At 53.7% G+C, this 15,529-nt stretch overlaps 3 protein-coding genes across 3 annotated transcripts; all 3 read left to right on the plus strand.

The window, feature by feature from the left end:
* The first annotated feature begins 519 nt into the window (after positions 1-519).
* On the plus strand, positions 520-2,181 carry TRAPPC1 (trafficking protein particle complex subunit 1). The gene is made up of 5 exons (XM_082679785.1): positions 520-556; positions 667-765; positions 918-988; positions 1,339-1,477; positions 1,774-2,181. The coding sequence occupies exons 2-5, from the start codon at positions 667-669 to the stop codon at positions 1,900-1,902; spliced, it is 438 nt and encodes a 145-aa protein (XP_082535911.1). The 5' UTR covers positions 520-556; the 3' UTR covers positions 1,903-2,181.
* Positions 2,182-3,167: 986 nt separating this feature from the next.
* On the plus strand, positions 3,168-8,923 carry KCNAB3 (potassium voltage-gated channel subfamily A regulatory beta subunit 3; the record flags this gene model as incomplete). Its single annotated transcript, XM_082679889.1, has 14 exons — positions 3,168-3,409; positions 4,755-4,798; positions 4,888-4,925; positions 5,165-5,244; positions 6,555-6,599; positions 6,701-6,745; positions 6,957-7,000; positions 7,199-7,285; positions 7,560-7,645; positions 7,791-7,911; positions 7,996-8,090; positions 8,168-8,288; positions 8,459-8,547; positions 8,846-8,923. 14 exons carry the CDS (start codon positions 3,168-3,170, stop codon positions 8,921-8,923), a joined length of 1,215 nt encoding a protein of 404 aa, XP_082536015.1.
* Positions 8,924-12,874: 3,951 nt separating this feature from the next.
* Positions 12,875-14,322, plus strand: RNF227 (ring finger protein 227; the record flags this gene model as incomplete). The annotated part of the gene is given in 3 exon segments (XM_082679936.1): positions 12,875-13,272; positions 13,274-13,389; positions 13,488-14,322. Coding segments are annotated over 3 exon segments (570 nt in total). The 3' UTR covers positions 13,544-14,322.
* Between the last annotated feature and the right edge of the window lie 1,207 nt (positions 14,323-15,529).

The raw sequence follows: 15,529 nt of genomic DNA on the forward strand, positions 1-15,529 counted from the left end.
CCTGTCAAGAAAGCCATAGCAAGGTCCCTAGAATCCCTCCCTCCCTACTATCCCCAAAGAAACTTGGTGAACACTCAGTCACGCCCTCAGACGTCCCTAAAAAGTACGCCGCGCTCAAGCCTAGCCTGAGATCCCCTACCCCGACCACCCCGTTCCAACTACTCTCCACACCTCCAGTCCTCGGCCACGCAGTCGGCCAAGGTGGGGACAAGGGTCTGCCCCCTCCCCTAAGCCCCAGTTCGGCAACACCAAGACACCCTCCTTCTCGCGCCCTTCCCTACAATCAAAACCGTTGGCAGCCTCCCGCCCACAGTCCGCAGCCCCGCCTCGCTCGCCTCGATGACGTCACCAGCCCAGGACACCTTGTTTTCAGCCGCTCTCACAGCTTCTGGAGCCGGAGAGCCTGGACGCGCGTGCGCGTATCCGACGGCCACGGATTGGCTGAGAGAGGTATAGGGGCGGGGTTATTTCTCTGCCGCTAGAGCGTGTAGACCCGGTGGGGCGGGGCTCCGCGGAAACCGGAAGTATCGAGTGACGGGCACTCGGAGAAGTTCCGGTGAGTTCGCGGGAGGGGTCCCCGTCTGGTTGGAGGGATCCCGGGCTAAGAACTGGAGCCTACGGGGTGTGGGCGGTCCCGGAGTGAGGCTCACATTCTCTGCCCTGCAGATGACTGTCCACAACCTGTACCTGTTTGACCGGAATGGAGTGTGTCTGCATTACAGCGAGTGGCACCGCAAGAAGCAAGCGGGGATCCCCAAGGAGGAGGTGACGAGAGGGCCCCGCGCAACCCGGGTGACCTCACATCTCCAAATGCACATTGTCCCAGTCCAGCTTCTTCTCTCCAAACCCTGGCTCCTTCCCACCCCAACCCTGGCTCCTTTAAAAACCGAGAACTAACTCTGCCCCTCTCCCTCCAGGAGTACAAGCTGATGTACGGGATGCTCTTCTCTATCCGCTCGTTTGTCAGCAAGATGTCCCCGCTAGACATGTACGCGTAGTCAGAGGGGTTGTTGAGGGAGGGAGGGAATTTGGGGGCGGGGGAAACTTTCTGGAGTGGAAGGGGCTTTGGCCCCCAGAGAGGGTAAGGAGACAGAGAAGAGAGGCTGAGTCCGGAGCGAGAGTGCAGTAGCTGGCAGGAGCGGCGGTGGGGAAGATCTGAAGGTAGAGAGGTTGGGCAACGGGGCTAAATTGAGGGGTGAAGATGGGAGGTGTCTTTAGTCAACCAGGCTCCTACAAACGACATGTTTAGAGAAGAGGGAGTCAATCTAGAGGAGATCAGAAGAATCTCTTTGGGAGAGATTTCGCTTCTATTCCTTAACCTCCTCCTCATCTCTGCAGGAAGGACGGCTTCCTGGCCTTCCAAACTAGCCGTTACAAACTCCATTACTACGAGACGCCCACTGGGATCAAGGTTGTCATGAACACTGACTTGGGCGTGGGACCCATCCGAGATGTGTTGCACCACATCTACAGTGCGGTCAGTGCCAGCCCCTCGGACCCTTCCGCCAAAGCTTCAACAGCCATGGCCACTTAGAGCCCCAAGACTCCTTCAGCTTCCCTGCCCTAATCCTACTGTATTGTATCTCTATTGAAGTCAGACTTCTTGGGACCCTTTAGGTCCTTATACACTCCCACCACCAGTTTCTCCCCAAGGAGGGTTTGCCTTCCAGCCCTTGATCGCTGTGCATTCACACACCCTTGAGGTTATAGTAGGTTTGGGGTTGAAAACAAGAAGTGTTCAAAGCCTGGCTCTAACACCCTCCCCCTCCACAGCTGTACGTGGAGCTGGTGGTGAAGAATCCCCTGTGCCCGCTGGGCCAAACTGTGCAAAGTGAGCTCTTCCGCTCCCGACTGGACTCCTACGTCCGCTCTCTGCCCTTCTTCTCCGCCCGGGCTGGCTGAAGGAAGCACTCTACCTCACCCCTCAGAAGAATCCTTGTCTATCTGGGGCCCTTTGTTTCACCTGAGGGCCCCTACTGGCAGCCCCACGGCCCCAGCTCCTCCATCCCCGTCAGGCCCCTTGGCAGCCCTCCCAGGGGAACAGCTTAAAAAGCCCTCCATGGTGCCCTTCCCATCACAGGAAGGAAGCCTACTGGAGTCTCTACACCTCCAAACCAGGCCCTCTCTCCAGTTTTATCCCCTACCTGACGCTGGGAGAAGTACAGAATAAACTTTTTATCACCCTCTGCGACCTGAGTGTGTTAGTTTCAGTGGTCGATCGGGGCCTGCCCCTCTCATGAAGGCGTGAACCAGGGTGTTCACATCCCCTGAGCCAGCAAAGAGGCTTTGTCCACGGGTTTCTCAACAGCGGCACTATTGACGTTTGGGGCTGGATAATATCTTGGTGTGTGTGTGGGGCGGGGGGGGTGCTGTCGTGTACTTTGTTCTGGCCGCCACTCACTAGATGCTGGTAGCACGTCTCCATGTCTTTCTCTTTCTCTCTTTCTCTCACACGCGCGCGCGCGCGCACCCAGATCGTGACAGTCAACAATGTCTCCAGATCTTGCCAAACGTCCCCTAGGGGAGAAAATAGCTCACTGATTGAAAACCACTGGGTTGGGGGAAGGCCGACTGGCCTCGGGGTGCAGAGAGTAGAACCACCCTCCCGGTTCTGCTCTCCGGTTCCTGTGAGCCCACAGAACACCCAAGCTGCGGAGCTCCGGAAGGTGGGGCTTATGCAGATGAGCGGCAGGTTTTGGCTGGGAGGCGGGCGTCTTTATGCAGATGAGGGGGCGGTGTCTGCATGTTGATAAGCTGGGCCCGCAGCCGACGCGGCTGGGAGTCTATCGGGTCCCGCTGCGGTTCGGGCTGAGGTGGCATCTCTCTTCCGCCCCCCCCCGTCCCTAAGTTCCTACCCTCCGAGAATAGCCCTCGACCTTTACCCTCGTCCATTTCCCCCTCTCCTCCCTGCGCCAGTACCCCCGAATCCTAATCGCTCCACTCGTGGCGCCCCCCCGCGTTTCTCCTCTCCGCCGCAAACCCCGCGACCTCCAGCAGCCCGCCCCCGCGAGCCGGATCCTGCCTGGCTGCTCCCGCCGCAACCTCCTCAGCCTTCCCGCTCTTCTAGGGCTCGCGCCACTACACCCCCGGGTGTCTCCCCTCGGGCTTACCGGTTCCCTCCTCCTCCCGCCCCCTCGGAGCCCCCTCCCTCGCCTTGGCCAGCCGGCATGCAGGTGTCTATCGCATGTACCGAGCAGAACCTTCGCAGCCGGAGCAGTGAGGACCGTCTGTGTGGACCCCGGCCGGGCCCCGGGGGCGGTAATGGCGGGCCGGTCGGCGGGGGGCATGGGAATCCTACGGGGGGAGGAGGGTCGGGCCCCAAGGCCCGGGCCGCAGTGGTCCCCCGACCCCCAGCGCCCGCTGGGGTCCTCCGAGAGAGCACCGGCCGAGGCACTGGCATGAAATACAGGTATGGGGGTGGCCGGGCAGCCCGCCACATCTGCTCCCCTTTCCTGACCCCTGAGGCTTCCTGGGATGCTTCCAGAACCCCCTCAAACTTCGCTAAGAAGATCCCGGCTCACTCCATCTCCTCTTCCCATCATTGGCACTCCCTTACTTGGGCCCTCTCTTGCTCTCCGTCCATACCCCCGACTAGTAGAAAATCAAGTTTACCAAGGTTGACCAGGCCTGTCAGACCCAGGGGATACTCCTAAGCTTCCCTCCTTACCCTCAGGGAGGCGAGGGATGCACGGATCTCCAGGCTGCACACCCCCACCCCCACCCCCCGGGATGAAGTGTCCTTGGGTCGTGTCCTGGGAAGATGGGGGAAGGAAACGGCTTCTCACTGTGGCCTGCTCAGTGTGCCTGACCCAGATACTGCCCCCACATGCCCCAAGGTCTCCTGCAACCTTCTTGGTGGGGAGGGAAGTGGGGCCCTTGGAAGGATGGACCACATCTCTCAAGCCCCTGCCGAAGGACAGGGGCCATGTGGGTAAGATGGACGGAAATGTAACCGACTTTATCTCAGAGAACCGCTGGGCTCTCAGGACTACCAGTAGGGGGGAGGGGAGGGGCTCCTGCTTGAGAGTGAGCAGAGGTCACTGATCTGACCTGGCTTTGTCACTTGAGGAATTTGATCCCCTCCATGTGGTGGCCCTGATTGGGAAGCTGAGCGGACGGCCTGGGTGGGGGGTCCTTGGGAGGAGCGTCTCTCTGGTTTGAAGACAGACTTCACAAGCCAACAGGAGCAGAGGGAGTAGAGAGGGGAAGAGGGGGAACTGGTCTTACCTCTCATACTCTCCACCCAGGTGTCCTACCTGCTTTTGTTGGAGGCCTCCCTGCCTAGCCTATCCAAGGATCCTTGCCTGCCTGAGTGCCTGAACTTGACTTGGTTTACCCCTTCCACCCCAGTGTCTGCCCTTTAGCACAGCACTCTCTGATGATCTGTTTTCACAAACTCATCACAATTAGCCAGTCGCATTCCTCCCAGCCAACCCCCAACCTCGACTCTACACATCCCAGAGATGACTCAAATAAACACAAGACCCACCAGCAGAAACGTTAAGCAGGCAGCACATCTTCAATGTGATAGGAAGGAACAGAGGCACTGGACAGTGGCTCCAGAGGAACAGTCATTATTTGTTCACTTATGCTATGGCCATAGCACTGCCCAATTTAGTGGGCCCACTGAGTCTAGCTTCTTTGGACTGAGACACCCTGAGGGCATCTCAGTCTGGAAGGAGAGGAACTGGAGGCTGATAATCTATGTTCCTAATGGAGGCTCTGCCCCTTCCTTCTGCCTCTGTGTCCTGCAGGAACCTAGGAAAGTCTGGTCTTCGGGTATCCTGCCTTGGCCTAGGTGAGTTAGAAAGAAGAGGAATTAAGGGAAGGGGCGTTCTTTCATGGCTTGCCCCCACAGGTCTCACCTGCCTGGCTTCTCTCTTGCAGGTACCTGGGTCACATTTGGTTCTCAGATCTCAGATGAGGTATAAGTGATGGGACCTAGAAGCAGGGTGAGGGGGTATGAGAGAACCAAAAAGGGGGGAAATGGACTTGCATAGGGGTTTGGACAACAAGCATGGGGAACGGTGGACCTGAGGTTGGAGGATGGGGAAAGGGGAGTGAATGTGTAAACGAAGGTTGAGGTCTGATGGGCTAGAATGCCGTAAGGAAGGTAACTGAGAGGCTGGTTGCTGGTCTTCAACTTTTTCTCTCACCATCCTAGACAGCAGAGGATGTGCTGACAGTAGCCTATGAGCATGGCGTAAACCTGTTTGACACCACCGAAGTGTATGCAGCGGGAAAGTAAGGACTGGGGTGAAAGACTAAGTTACACTTGGAAGGCTGAGAGAATATCAGGGCTTTTTGGTTTCCCCCCTAAAGAACCCTGGGAATTCTGCATCACTAAGTTCCAACATTTCAGCCAATGGGGCCCCAAAGCATTATGGGAACTGTAGTCCCAACATCTGTCTCTCTCCAGCTTTGAGGGCAATGGGGCATACTGTGCAGTCAAAATGAAATAAAACAAACAACTATTTCCTGGACGTCATTTATGTGCAACTATGTGAGGATGACAAAGATAAATTTCAAACATACTATACCACAGCACACATGGCTTCACGCTGCAAATAGTAAAAACCTAGGATGACTACTCCTGCCTCTTCTTCTGGCAAACTCTTTTGCTTATCTTTAAGACTTGTCTCAGATGTCAACTCTTCCAAGAAGCCTTTGCCCAGCTCCCCAAAGTTGGTCACTATCCCCATCAGCTCCCAAAGCACTTTACACTACCCTCTGACACTGAGTTCATCAATTACTCGTTTACAAGGCCATATTCACTGCTCACCTGGGAGGCTCCTCCCTCCACAGAACTTGTCTTGCTCTTTCCCACGTCACCTAAGTACCTATGCAGAGCCTGTCACAGAGCAGGTATCTGATTGAAGGATGACATCAATATGCCCTCAAAAAGCTCACAGTCTAAGTGGTTAAACAAACAAACCAAAAGACAAGGAGATACGAAAGATTAAATAACAGTAACACTTCAGTAAGAGCCCACCATAACTTAAGACTTGTCACACATTAACTCATGATTAAGTGTCAAAAAATTGTGTAGCCAATAAGAGCTATGGAAGCTGACAAGGACTGACCATAGACTACAGCAATCAGAGAACATTTTCCATAGAATGAGGCAGAATCCAAGCTAAATTTTGGAGGACCAAGCTAAATTTTGGAGGATGGGTGGAACTTTGCAAAGACTAAAAGAAGGGGGAGGGCAATACAAATAGTTGGAACCAGACGAGGCAGTGTCCTCCCTGGCTCCACTATAGTTGGTCCCTCTTCTCTCATCCTATTCTATCCCTTCAGCACCCAGAACAGAGCTTGGTACACAGTGATGCACAGCTGACATTTGTTGAATGAATGAGTGAAAATGATACGACTAGAACCCTAGATTGGGAGCCCCTCTTACTTACTCTAGGATGGGGCTGACAGCCCAATGGCCTCCTCGTTTATGCTCCATTTTACAGGAGAGGAAATTAGTTGAAGGGAAAGGTGGGGAGGAAGGAAAGAAACTGATCCACTTTGGAGGGGTCAGTGCTTCTACACTGTCTTCCTTCCAGGGCTGAAAGAACCCTAGGCAACATCCTCAAGAGCAAAGGTTGGAGGTAAGACATGTTGGGTGGGTGGGGAGGGCCGGGAGGTTGCTGGGGACATGATCATCCAAAAATCCTTTTCTTGCCCGTTCTACCATTTCTCTTTCTTCCAGGAGATCAAGCTATGTCATCACCACCAAGATTTTTGGGGGAGGACAGTAAGTGGCTGCCTCACTATAATTGGGGAGATCTGCAGAGACTGTGTGAAGGTGCATGGGATGGGGGTGGGGACAGCAGTCCCTGCACCTGCTACTCCAGGTCTGCATCCTGCCTGTGAGGACCCCTGAAATACCAGTTCCTCATGATTCCAGGCCAGCCCTGGTCCCTTATCTTTGACACACCTCATCTCTGACTTACCTTTTCCTACAGGGCAGAAACTGAGCGAGGCTTGAGCCGCAAACACATCATTGAGGGTAAGAGTTAGGGGCTGGGAACTGGAGGTGGCTGGGTATGGAAGCCAGAGGAGTTGGGAACATTCTCTGAAGCTCTGAGTCTGAGGCTTTGAATAAGGAAGCCGGGATTTAGGTGGCCATGGCAAAAGGATAAGGTCTAAATTCTTAGGAAACTGAAGCTGAAGAGCTTACCTTCCTCGCCCCATGCTTTTACCCCAGGCTTGCGAGGATCCCTGGAACGCCTCCAGCTGGGATATGTGGACATCATCTTCGCCAATCGCTCAGACCCCAACAGTCCCATGGAGGGTAAAAGCAGCACCCCAACCCTGACAGCCCTTCAAAACTGAGCACTTCTAAAACCCTCAGCAGAAGCCAGCCCCTGCTCAGAAGGCCTCCCAAGCTCCACAGCAGAGGCTCAGACCCCAGGACTTGGACGGGGAGGGAGGTGAAAAGCAGATACCAACCCCTCCGACTCCACAGGGATGAGTGGGGCCTTGGTGGGGCAGGCAGAGGTCTGCACATCTGGAACCCAGGATGCCAGGGGTCTGACAGTGAGGCTCTCCCTCTCCTATGTGCCTAGAGATTGTGCGAGCCATGACCTATGTCATCAACCAGGGCCTGGCCCTATACTGGGGGACATCCCGATGGGGGGCTGCAGAAATCATGGTGAGTGTGCCACCCACCTCGCCATCCTACAACTTGTTCCCACTTTTCACATGGCCACTCCAAACCCCACTCTACTGGAGAGGGGGGGAGTGGAAGAAAATGGAAGGAGTGCTCTGACCCCCATCTTTTCCCCACCCCAACTCAGGAGGCCTACTCCATGGCCAGACAGTTCAACCTGATTCCTCCAGTGTGTGAACAAGCTGAGCACCATCTGTTTCAGAGAGAGAAGGTGGAGATGCAGCTGCCAGAGCTCTACCACAAGATTGGTTCGAAGTTCCCTCATCCCTACCTTTCCCTCGGCCTCACCATCACCTAGATCCCTTTCCCACATCCAATCCTCTTCCTCTTAGGTGTTGGCTCAGTCACCTGGTCCCCTCTTGCCTGTGGCCTCATCACTAGCAAGTATGATGGGCGAGTCCCAGATACCTGCAGGGTCAACATCAAGGTGAGATCTGGGGGCTCAGGACGGCAGGAGTGGACTATCTGAGGAGTCGTCTTTTGCTGATTCTCCTTGGCCTCCAGGGCTACCAGTGGCACAAAGACAAAGTGCAGAGCGAGGATGGCAAGAAGCAACAAGCCAAAGTCATGGACCTTCTCCCCATCGCTCACCAGCTGGGCTGCACCGTGGCGCAGCTTGCTATTGGTGAGACACTGCCAGCCCTGGACCCTGCAGAGGCCTTTTCTCCTCCTGAGATGCTACCAAACCGCAGACTGGTTTGTCTCTGGGGAGGACCCTCTTCCTCGGAGACACCTCTGAAGTCTGCGTGCTCACTCTTTCCGACCAGTTCTTTTTTATTTCCTTCTCTGGCCCAGCGTGGTGTCTCCGCAGTGAGGGTGTCAGCTCGGTCTTGCTGGGGGTGTCCAGTGCAGAGCAGCTGATTGAACACCTGGGCGCCCTGCAGGTGAGGGGGGAAGGGTGTGGGGGGCAGTGGGGCGGGTGTCAGAGCCAGAGCCCATCTCTGTCCCCTGTTCCAGCACTCAAGCAAGGCCTTGCTGTCCAGCCCAGAATGGGCCTGTGAGGTCACCCACTACAATGTCCTCGCTTGGCAAATGAGAGGTCGCAGGGTGAGACGGTGAGGCAGGGGCACAGCTGCGACTCTTTCCCTGCCACCTGGCTTCGCTGTGCGGCTCCCCGGGTTTTCCAACCTCATTCCCTTGTTCAGCAACCCTGCACCTCTCCACCACCCCATTCAATTGCAGGTGCTGAGTCAGCTGACCCCGCAGACGGTGATGGAGATAGAAGGGCTCCTGGGCCACAAACCTCATCTCAAGAAATAGTCCGTCGGGGGCGCAGGGACCCGCTCCCGCCTCCCTCCCGCTCCGGAGCCCTTCACGCAGCGGCCGGAGCCCTCCACGCAGCGGCCGGAGCCAGGGAGGCCCCGCCCACTAACGAGTTCCGGTCACAATAGCGAAAGCATGAACAAAGCCATATCCTCCCGCAGTAGGGCTTGAGAGGGAAAGTAGTCCGCCGCCCCCTATTGCGTCCTCCTAGGTCTCCCTGCTAATCCTGGGCATGAGCTACTGGGCTGTCCCCTCTCTGCCACTTGGCCTCGCTCCCTTCTCTCTTCCCCTAATCGCCGAGGCCCAGGGGGAAAAAAGGCAGATACAAGACCCATGCAGAGTACCTCAGAAGTGGCCCTTGAAATGTCATCAAGGGGTAACAACCTAATATGAAGTGAGTTTTGATGTCATCTGGGACAAAGGAGATGGGGCTCTTACATTCGTTACAAAGGAAGCCAGGCTGGTCCTGGCAGGAAGTAAATGATAATCTTTGGGAAACTAGGACCCTGCCTCAGCCAGGAGGTGGAGGAGGGCTTAAAACCACAAAAAGTGTTGAGACTTTGTTCTTGTCAGAGAGGGGTAGGGTGGGGAGTGCAGTGACAAAGCACTGATGAGGGAAAATTGACGGCCGATGTATAGCCTGTCCTGGCACAAGTGGCCAGGGAAGCCCTTGGAAAGTACGGTTGGGCCGCACTTTGCAGGAAAAGGTGACAGCCTTTAGGTCAGGGCAGAGAAATGGGGCTGACATAAAAGGTCTGGGGATAAACTTTTGAGCCTTGAGCAGGACTCCTACCCGGGAGTGGAGGACTGTAGTCTTCCTCCTGGCAATAATCTTAAAGCAATAATGATGGCCCCTCTTGTGTAAGACTTCCCAGGGAACTGTAAATAAAATCTCAGCTTGATCATCACTTACCGCGTCTGAAATTGCTGGGGGCTGAGAGGTTAGGATCTCAGTCTCACGTATCTGGGCCTCTAGCACCCTGCCGTTAGAAAGGTCCAGCACTACCTGTCCACTGCTCCTTTACCTCAGTGACCCAGGCATCATGCTCCTAGTCACTGCTCTCATCAAGGACCCAGGCACCTGATCCTCCAGGCCACAGCTTTCTTCCTTAGAACCCACAGGCCGGGCTTCATAGCTTTGTTGCTCCTCCCTCTGATGCTCACTCTTACCCTTGTTTTGTTTTTTTGTGTTTTTTTTTTGCGGTACGCGGGCCTCTCACTGTTGTGGCACGAACCTGCATCCCCTGAATCGGCAGGCGGGCTCTCAACCACTGAGCCACCAGGGAAGCCCCCTTGTTTTGTTTTGTAAGTTATATTAGCCATTCGTCTTGTTTCCCTCTTGCCTGATACCCACACATACGCCAATGAACTATCTAGGTGGTTTTCCTGTGGCTGAGGGGGAGGGGCTGTTCTGAGGTTAAGGCTTTGGGATTTGGGGAAGGAGAGGTAAAATGAAAACCGGTCTATGGTTGAAATGATACAGAGACAGGGAAAAGAAATATTATAAAGAAAAGAAAGAAAACAAGTCAAAGATCAGGTGTGAGAGTGGTGGAAAAGCAGAAGCAAATGGGATTATGTCAGAGCCTTACCCTTATTCTTCCCCAAAGAACTCTGATTTCCCTGGGACACAAAGTGGGTGGAAAGTTATAACCTTTAAAGATCACAAGGCAGGGTAGGATGAGCTCTGCCTCCCTTAAAATATAACCTCACCGGGCTTCCCTGGTGGCGCAGTGGTGGAGAGTCTGCCTGCCGATGCAGGGGATGCAGGTTCATGCCCCGGTCCAGGAAGATCCCACATGCCGTGGACCGGCTAGGCTCGTGAGCCATGGCCGCTGAGCCTGCGTGTCCAGAGCCTGTGCTCTGCAACAGGAGAGGCCACAACAGTGAGAGGCCCGCGTACTGCAAAAAAAAAAAAATATATATATATATATATATATATATATATAAAACCTCACCATCTCCCTTCTTCCCATCCTCACCCTTCCTTGATCCCGAAGCTGGGAGAGTAGAATAAAACCAATTTTCAAAAGAGAGAAGTCAGCAGCATGCCATTTACTGGATTAGCAGCCAACCGCATCAACTAATGAATACTTACATCCACTCCTATCATCTCCCACTCATTTTGGAAGACTGTGGAGGAAACAAAGAGGTAAAAATGTGTGACTATTGTTAGTTATTCTGTAACAAACATACAAGAATTTATAAATTCAAAATAGTACTCTCCTTAAACAGTTACCTTGGAGGGCTGTGCACTTATTTTAATGATGCCTACCCCATGGCTCAAAACATTGAAAAACGTCCTCTTAGAATTACCTTCAGAGGCAGTTAGAAACCCCTTGTAAGGAATCTTCCTTTATTGTCACACCTCGTTTACGATATATACATATATGTGTATATATATATATATAAAATTTATTATTATTATTATTTTTGGCCGTGCTGCATGGCTTGCAGGATTTTAGTTCCCCCAGCAGGGAAAGAGTCCTAACCACTGGACAGCCAGGGAATTCCCTCGTTTACCATATTTATCACTCACCTCGTTCATTAATTTAACAAGTATTTATCTATTGAGTCCTACTATGGTACAGCACAGGGACACAGTGGTGAACAAAACCAGACTCAGAACAACCATTGTGAAGTTTACAGATGGGAAAGGCAAAGAAGTAACAAGTAACCCCCAAACACACACAAACTTTGGTTGTCCAAAGTCCAGAGGAAAGCACGTGGTGTTACCAGAGTCTACAGTGGGTATTTCACACAGTGAGGCTGCGTGGAGAGCTGAAGGTTGAGTGGGTGTTACTAAGGTGAAAGCAACAGGGTTTAAAAAAAAGAAAAGAAATGGGTGTTGGAAACGTTGGGTGCCAAGAAGTTAAAGTAAACACAACATAGGCTGGGTCACAGGATACTAACAACAGCTAATATATGGTGTGTTTACTGTGTGCCAAGTATCATTCTAAGCACCTTAGAATCAGTATATAAGCTGATTCAATCCTATTATCATCCACACGTTATAGATGAGGAAACCAAGTCCCAGAGAAGTTAAGTAACCTGCTCAAAGTGTCACAACTGGTAAGCGGGCTCTAGAGTCCGTGCTATGAACCTCCACAACAGAATGTGGACCGCAGGTCCAGGAGAGGAGGGTGAGGCTGCGGCTGGGGGATGGGTGTGGCACCGTGAGGGAATGTGGGCTGTGAGTACTGTGTCCTGTTTACCTGTAGCAGAAGTCACACCCCTGAGTCAGAGCTCAGGCTGGGCTGCGTTGCTGGAGCCATCATGGTGTGTGGGTGTCCAGGCCTGGCTACTCAGGAAGGATAGGATTCCCAGCATTCCTAAGGCCACGGTCCTGGAATCTAGGGCCCTCCTTAGGCTGAGATTTCACCTGGGAGTTGAGCAGTTTGAGAATAAAATTTGGGAAGCCACCCTTACAAGAACACAGGGAGGTCGTATATAACAAGGAAAATTGAGGGCAGCATCTGCTCAAACGCCCAGGAGCCCACTGAAGATTGGGCAGAATGGGCGGTGTCACTGGCTTACGAAGTACGTTTGGGTGGGTTGTGAAGGAGTGTGAGAAACCCTGTGCCAGTGGCTGAGGGCCCGGGCCCAGGGAGGGAACTGGGGATTTGCACACAGTAGAATTAAGGAACGCTGGCTCTGCGTGGGGGATAAAGGAAGCCATGGAGGGAGTGTGTGGGGGGGTGGGGCGTGCCGCGACTTCCCCTCCCCAGCCCTCGCACCGCCTGGCCCGCTCCCCTCGCTTCGCCATGGCTGGCATTCGGGGTCTCGCACCTCCACCGCCCCCACGCGTGCTGCCGCGGGGAGCGGCCTGACCGCCGCTTGACGCCTCAAGAGGGGCGGGGGTCTCACTATTAAAAGGGGCAACAGGCCTCGGCGCGGGCCCCAGAACAGGCCCGCTCCGTTAGCGACGCCCTCGAGTCCGCGGCGGGCACGATGCAGCTCCTGGTGAGGGTGCCGTCTCTTCCGGAGCGGGGCGAGCTGGACTGCAACATCTGCTACCGGCCCTTCAACCTCGGGGACCGCGAGCCCCGCCGCCTCCCCGGGACGGCGCGCGCCCGCTGCGGCCACACGCTCTGCACCGCCTGTCTGCGCGAGTTGGCGGCGCGTGGCGACGGCGGCGGGGCGGCCGCGCGCGCAGTGAGTCTGCGCCACGTCGTCATGTGCCCCTTCTGTCGCACGCCCACCCTGCTCCCGCGCGGCAGGATCACTGAAGTCACTGTCAACCCGGACTTGTGGTCACGCTTGGAGGCAACAGAGCGGGCCGCGCACGAATCTAATGGGGCGCGTGGTCCGGTTCGGGAAAGCGGTGATGCGGACGAGAGGCCGATGACTAGGAAACGGAGAGAAGGGGGCGGGGCCTAGGAGCGCGGGATGGCGTGAGCTCCTGCGGCCCTGGGCCCGGGTGCTGGCACCCGCGCGCAGGTGGCGGCGGCCGCTGCCTAGCAACGGTGAGGGGCCGCCCGGGTAGGCAGTGGAGGGAGAGCGCCCCGGAACGCCAGTTCGACTGCGCCCTTCCGCTGCCACTAATCCTCCTTCTTTCCCCCAGTGCTGTACTGTCCACAGATCAAGGACTCGGCCCACATGACCCGCTGCACGCTGTAACCGCGGAACCCTGAAGCTACGGCAGAAGAAAGGTGGGAGCTGCATTCTCGGGGCGCGCTGTACTATGAGGAACTGGTGCCAAGTCCACCCCCTGTCATGTCCTGGAGTGTCACGGATGAGGGAGGTGAGCCAAGGGCAGAAGGGAACGCCCTGGGAGGTGTTGATGCTGCGCTGGGGAGGCTCCTAGACGAATCGCCCCCATCTACCGACTGTGCCAGCCTTGCATATTCAGGATGGAATGGCCCAGGGAGGATAGAAACAAAGTCTACGTTCCCGTGGGAAGCAGACAATTTCCCTAGCTGTGACTTTGGCTTTTGTCCAGGGCAGCTCTGATGTGTGGGAGCAACAGGTCCCATTTTAGCAATTCTGTGTCAATGATTTGAAAGTTTAAAAAAGATGGAACGGGAGAGAAGAGGCTGATTTCCATGTCATATTAATCTCACTTCTCTAGCACCTAAGAGAACTGAGAAAAATAAACCGTACCCACCCTACTCCCTCCGCTGGTATGCCTACTAGTGTCCCCCTTCCCAGTACTGTGTTCCTAAAATTGTCAAGATGCATCCCCACCTATGAGATTAGGAGCCTCGCTTCATTTCAGAATCTCCCTTCAACCTGTTGGGGCAGGTATGACGACGTCCAGAGGGCATCTATCCGAGTCACCTCACTAGGGCCTGTCAAGGGGAGGAGGGAGAGCCATTTGGCTATGGCAGTGGATTGTAAACTTCTGATATTATTTTTACAGCCACAAGGAAACACTGTCACTACTGAAAAAAGATGCTCATCATACAATTTTAAACTTGTGTCCCATATTTAGACATCACCTATTTCAGGGCAGGGGTTCAATTTAAAAGTCCTGTTCGTATCTTGTGATCGTAGAGTTACAGTCAAGGACCAGCAGCATCGGCATGACTGGAGCTTGTTGGAAGTGCAAAATCTCAGGATTTCACTTCTGACTTACTGAATTAGACTCTGCATTTTAACAAGAATCCCAGGTGATCCATTTAAGTAAAAATTTAAGAAGCACTGGTCCAGGTCCTAGACTATGTTACATTTTCCCCTGAGTTAAAAAGGGGGAACTTATTAAGAATAAACCCCAATTTTTCTAACTATGTTTTTACCTTTTTCCTTTCGTTAAGTCTCAGCTTAAATATTCCCTCTTTGGGGAGGTCTTTCTCGGCTTTCAATCTGGTGTAGCCCCCTCCCTCACCCTCTGTAATACAATGCCTTGTTTTATTTTTTCACTACTTTTATTTTCTGATATGTGTTTTGTTGGTGTCCTGCACTACAGTGTAAGCTCCATGATAGCAGTGACTAACTTGTGACTGTTGTATCTCCAAGGGCAACAGCAGTGTTTTTAACATGTACTCAATAAATGCTTGTTGGAATTACATTTTTTAATATAATAGCCTCAAAAATTGTCTGGTCTCTCAGCCTCTGAGAAGCTCTGGTAGTAAATACATGTCAAGCTGTAGTGTCCAGCGGTTCAAATCTTTGGCAAGCTATGCAGGTCTGACCCCCCACCCCCCAGCTCCTTTAAAATAAAAGTGTGCTTCTGCAACTGGGAACTGAACCTATGAAGCTGTAGTGACCTCTACTGACTCTTGGTAGAACTAAACAAGCTGAAGGTGGAAAGGACGATCAAAAGGATGAATGGAAGGCAGTTCTGAAACTTATCAGGCACCCCTCCCACTAAACTTCTGTCCAGTAATTCCTGCTATCTCTCTGATCTCAACCTGAGGCCTGTGGAGGTGTCCTGCTGTCACCCTCCATCTCCGCTGAGCTCATCACACTGGGGTGAGGGTTGGAAAAAGAGCCTTGGAGTTGTAGCTGATGATCCAACAAATAAAAATGAGAAAAAGGAAAAGTCACAAGATTTAAAAAAAGAGAGAAATGGGTAACAGGAAATGGCAGGAAGCAACACCCTTTCTTTCCTCATCCCTCCCCGAAACCAAAGAACTCCCCCACTCAAAAATAACAGAGCACACA

This window comes from Grampus griseus (assembly GCF_964374135.1).
Source record: "Grampus griseus genome assembly, chromosome: 20".
Classification (NCBI taxonomy): Eukaryota; Metazoa; Chordata; class Mammalia; order Artiodactyla; family Delphinidae; genus Grampus; species Grampus griseus.